Genomic DNA, 5,835 nt, shown 5'->3' with positions numbered 1-5,835 from the left:
CAGCGTCGGCGCTTCTTGTCACGAACGCGACGGTGCTTGGAAGGACCGAATTTAGGTGATGAAGTGATGAAGAAAGAATGGAGGAGTGGAAATGTGCTTCAATTAACGGGAATGAAGTTTTGATATTTTAAGAAATTATATTATTTCTAATCTCAAATAATAAATTATAAAATAACCTAACTATGGTTAAGTAAGGACCAATTACAATGTGACACGTAACTTACATGTTATTTTAGAGGGAGTTGGGTAACATTTACCTTTATTTTAATATTTAGAGTAGAATAAAATCGAAATTTTCATGACCTAATATCAAATATTCATATACATAAAACTACAAACAGTTGTTTACTTACGATTATAATTTATAAAAAGTTGTTCATGTGTTAGTAAAGAATTGATATGATCTAATTTTATACTTTACGTGTACATCAAAATTTAATACAAGATCCGACTAATAAGTGATTTATGTAATTATATAAATAGTGCGACATGTTTAACTTAATTTTTGGTCTTTTATTTAATGTTTTAAATTTAATTATAAACCAATTTTTAGAATTTTAAAAATTTCGTGGATGACATTATAGTATAGATAAATTTAAAATTTTTTTAATGACATTTATGTTTGTATACTTAATAAAAAATTTACATGATTGATAGATTTTAACTAAATATATATAAAGCACTAATAAAACAGAAGCCAAAAATATATTTATGTTTTTTACATTAATTCTTATAATTTTATATAAGGAAAAAGGTATTATTATTTTTGTGATTTTTACAAATAAATTTATATCCATTGTTTTTCGTAACATTAGGTTAGTTTAAATATAAATTGGTTACCACAATTTGCTGTTTTTTAAAAATTGACACTGCAAAATATTATATAAAATTCGTTTTTTAAAAGATACATTACATAAGAGTTTTTCAAAATAATTTGTTGAATTGAAATTAGAATTATATTTTTTATTTATTAGATTTTTTACAATTATGAATAATAAAAATATGTCTTTATACCAATATACTTGCAGTTAAATGTTATATATTTGTAACAACAACCCGCGCATCGCGCGGGCATTTACCTAGTATAGTTTATGCATTTGGGAAAATCATCAACAGCAACACCAAAGCACAAATATAATATTAGACGGGTATTTGAATATAAAACTGCAATAAAAAAAAAACATAAAACGGACATTAATCACATAATTAGATCTTAAACATATATATAGGTCATTCAAATTCTTCTTTTGACTAGAACAATGTATTGTCATATCTCGTTTTACATCCTACTAATCAAATTTTTTATATTTTCGACTTTTGTTTCGTACATTCAGTAGACTCATAGTTAAATACGAGTGTATTGAATGTCCAGAAACAAAATGGAATTTACAACAATTGTGGGGCGCGCGAGAAGAAGAAAGAAAAATTGAATTAAGCAGGAATGTGGTTGAACTGGTCACACCTACTCCTGATCTCTCCAGCATTACCAGTCTTGACACCCAAAACAGCAAGCTTCTCCATGGCCTTAGCAAAGTCTCTGAAGAAGGCTTGTTCATTCTTAGCATACTCCTCCACAATGGGCCTTGTTCTTGGGTCGGCACCAAGAAGGTAGTCGCTTCTCAACAAGCCTAGACCCTTGAGAACGTTGCCGAAGTAGGCGTTGTCAAACTTGCTTGGTGATCTTGGATCGTTGAATGCAGACATTGATGGGTCCTTTGTGTAGTTCCAGCACACGTGTCTTAGACCCTCCGCGAACTTAGGGTGGAGGGTTGGGTCTACTTGGGAGGTTGGGCTGAAGTTGAAGATTCTGTTGGCGAATTCCTTGCAGTGTGTGAACCCAATGGTGTGTGCTCCGGTCAATGCCACCATTTCCCTTACTGTGAACTTCCTTGCAGCAAACCTGTTGTTATATATAAACACAATCATTCTTTTTTTCTTTACGAAAACATTGTCAAGATCGTATATTTATTAATTAATATGAAATACGTTGGGAATGAATGACTTCCATGTATATATAAGGTTATTCAAAGATTTGTAAATACAAAAAATTATCTAGTATATTAATTACTATATATTTGTGTATGCATATTTGTTTTTTTATTAAAATTTGAAAAACGATTTAGAAGAGAATGAATTTAGATATATTTTGTTGCATTTTTATATAGTTGTGTTTGTTCTGACATTTATATATAGTATACTTGTTATCAAAATTTTTTAGATCAATAACCGGAAATAATGTTTGGAATGTGAGGAGAAAATACCAAATTGAGTGTAATTTTAATGGTTATAACATAAAATATTTAGTGTGATTCGTTAAAAAATATTTGACTCTAAAATATATGATTATGTGATAATTTGACAACTTTTAAACATCATAATCTTTTATAAAAGTTTATAGGTTGCAAATTCATTACTTGTCTAAATGTTGTAAATAAAACTAATATATATCTGCCTCTTACTTGTTAATTATATCATCCATGGTCATGGTTGGGGTTGGAAGGCTAGCAGGAACTTTAGATGCGTCTGAGTTGAGGCTATCTTTCCGCCCTAACCGGACCGGAAAATAAGGGCCGCCGACCATCTTGATGAGGTCTCGGGTGGCCTGTGCAATGATATCCGAGCAAGACACTACGCCGGGGCATGTCAGCTCCAACAAATTCTTGATCTTGATGACGAGGTCGAAGGCATCGCCGGAGAGGGACAGGTTCAGGTCAGCATCACGCTCTGCATGGGGGGTGTATGCATTTGACGATATAAAGATCGAGGCATCACAGCCGTCTGTGATGCAGTCGTGGAAGAAGAGGCGGAGCACGCCGGCCGCGGTGGCCGGGACCACGCTCTGCTTCGTGAAGACTTGATCCCTCACAATTTTGGCGAAGTCGGGACACGTGGCGTTGTAGTAGTCGGGGTTGAGTTTTGCTGAGGAGAAAGGGACGGAAAGGAAGAGAAGGAAAAGAACGGCGAAAGCCATTATTGGTGGTGAAAATCTACAATCCTTCTTCAAAGAGAAGGAGTTTAATTTTCTCAAGGACACTACTCTCTTCTTGGTTCTCCTCTCTCTTTTTTGGGGGGTTTTGAGTTTTTAGAAAAAGAAAATGGGAAAAGAAATGCGCAAGCCCCGTTTGGGGAGAGGGAAAAGGACCAGGAGGAAAATAGGGTATGGAAGATTTTGCCAAGTTTGGAATAAGAATAAGGGAATAAGAAGGGAGAAGAAATGGTGGTTGAGGTGCTGGAACATGTGAATGGAAGGGAGGGGTTTGAGGATTTAAATTTTTAAATTGCTATTTTTGCATGTGTTGGTTGTTTGGTTTATTTTGTTTAGATAATTATATTCTAGTTTGGTTATTGCACTATTTTTTTTATGAGGGAACAAACAAGAATTTAAACAGAGAGATATCAGAACCCTTTTGAAATGGTAAAGAATGAGTCATGCTAGATTGTTTTTTAACAGTCCACTATATTCTCGCGTGGATGGATATATTTATCCTAATAGTTTTTTTAATGATTATTTAAGTATAATTAATTAGTTTTGATATTTTGGTTCTGATTTGTGAATATTCATCAATCCATGGTTTTTATTTGTAAAATGGTTAATCCCTGTGAGGATAGAAAGCCAAGTACAGAGCATAACACTGAGGATTGTTTGCTTTTGTTAATTGTTATCTCTTGTCGCTTGTTTCCTAGGACTAGGAGTTAATCAAGTCTGCACGTATATTGTTTTCTTAAATAAATTAGAGAAAACATTTTTTTTTCGAGATATCTAAATAATACCTTTTCCTGAAAAAATTAAAATAAAATATACTTTAATCAATTTTATCAAATAATAATAATAGAAAATATAAATATATATTATGATTATAATAATAAATTTCATTACACAATATAAAATATTTTATATTATGTGGTAAAATTTTAAAGATAAACAATATTTATTATTATAATATATATTATTTGAATCAACCAAATCATTATCACTAATTTATATATAATAATTATAATAATTATTGATGAGAATTTTAGTCAAATGAGTTTAAATGTATGATATTTTTATCTTACAGAAAAACTAATGTATATTTTATAAATAATGAGGAAAAAAAATATTATTAAACATAATGTAGGAAAGAATAATTAATGCCATTTTTTTAATAATATTTAACATTATGGTTATAAAATTAAAAAGTCTTCAACCAACTTGGATTAATAGTTAAATAGTTAGTTTATTCGTTTATTTAAGTGAGTGATAGAAATTTAAATTTTGTTAAGTAGTAATTTATTTACTTATAACAATCCTTTAAATAAAACCTTTATTTATAGTGAATTAATCTCTGACATGTTTAGATTGAGAATTATTGAAAAATAAAATTAAAAAGTCTTCTAAAAAATTGTTGTTATCATTTTTAAGATTTGCATATCATTTCTATTTTTTATTATTAACAACGGACATTATTAAACGCAAAAGAATAATGAAATTAACATTATTTATATTCCAAATTATGTAAATATTTGGGATCTACTGGCTAGTCAAGTAAAACAACAAATATTGTATTAATAACAACACTGACAAGAATAACGACAATACTTTACCTAATAATATAGGAAAATATTATATTTGATTATTTGAAACTTAGTAAAATTTATTATATTTTTTTCTTATTTTAAGATATATTATAATGTTATGTTTATAAGAATAATTATGTCATATTTTATAAAATATAAGAATATTAATTATAATATTATCTAAATTTTAATCGAGGTAAGATATAGAATAAATAAATAAAATGATGATGATATATATTAACAGCAGGGGTGGAGCTAGGTACAAGAAAAGAGGGGCAATGGTCCCCCCTAATTTTAATTTTTTTACATGTAAATTATATGTAAATTTCAGTTTAGTCCCCCTTAAAATTTTATTTTAGTCTTATTTTATTGTGTAAATATTTTTTGCCCCCCTCTAATATTTCATCTAGCTCCGCCCCTGATTAACAGTAAATTTTACCAAATTTCAACTAAAAGGAGTAACTAAAATGAGGTTATGAGTTAAGAAATATTTAAAAGTATTGAAAGTGTTGACTAGATTAACATGTTCTGCTAGAATTTTTTCAACTTTAATGAAATTTTTGTGTCTCTAAGTCAACGTTATCTTTAGGATCATTACATCACACAAATTTTAACTCTTATTCATACTAGTATGTATGTTCTCTCTAGTGCTTAGCAAAGAATAAAGGGAGTTGGCATGAATCCGGGAGTGATAATAAAAATGATGATGTGGTATAATCGGAGGAAGAGGATATAAAGAGAGGTATTGATAATTGCATTAATAGTCTCATTGAAAAGCTATTTACTGATAAAGCTATTTCAACAAAAACTATGGAAGAGGCGACATTGTGGGCTATTTGGGGATGATCAGAAGAATTATGGTGATGGAGATCGATCACAATCAATTCTAATTCTTCTTTGATAAGGAGTGGACGTGATGAGGATTGAGAAAGGTTTTTTGTAGTTTTTGAAAGACTATACTCTTTATGTTCAACAGTGGAAAGAAGAAATAAGGATTGAAGATCAATTAATCACCAATCTCTCAATATGAATTTAATTCTAGAGGATCCCAGAATCTTTTAAAATGTTGAAAGTGGCACAAAAGATGGGAGAAAGACTAGGCAAGGTGCCGAAGGTAGGTAGGATTGTTTGATGTAAAGTGGAAGGAAACTTGGATAACGAAAGTGAGAGTAGTGATGGAAGGAAGTCAAACTGTTAAAGACTCCATTAAGCTTGTTGTCCCAAACAAAAATCCAATAGATGTGGTGGTATGGTATAAAAGGTTGGGAATGGTTTGTA

General features: G+C 30.2%; 1 protein-coding gene across 1 annotated transcript; it reads right to left on the bottom strand.

Annotated features, from left to right (window-relative positions):
- Positions 1-1,230: 1,230 nt before the first annotated feature.
- On the bottom strand, positions 1,231-3,181 carry LOC107616015 (peroxidase 65-like). Its single transcript, XM_016318021.3, has 2 exons — positions 2,460-3,181; positions 1,231-1,900 (listed from the first exon to the last, which is right to left on the bottom strand). Exons 1-2 carry the CDS (start codon positions 2,969-2,971, stop codon positions 1,432-1,434), a joined length of 981 nt encoding a protein of 326 aa, XP_016173507.2. The 5' UTR covers positions 2,972-3,181; the 3' UTR covers positions 1,231-1,431.
- Positions 3,182-5,835: the final 2,654 nt, after the last annotated feature.

This window comes from Arachis ipaensis, chromosome B9, assembly GCF_059453495.1.
Source record: "Arachis ipaensis isolate K30076 ecotype BB chromosome B9, ASM5945349v1, whole genome shotgun sequence".
Taxonomy (NCBI): Eukaryota; Viridiplantae; Streptophyta; class Magnoliopsida; order Fabales; family Fabaceae; genus Arachis; species Arachis ipaensis.
Note: the sequence above shows the minus strand (reverse complement) of the source record. Positions and strands in the feature narration are given on the sequence as shown.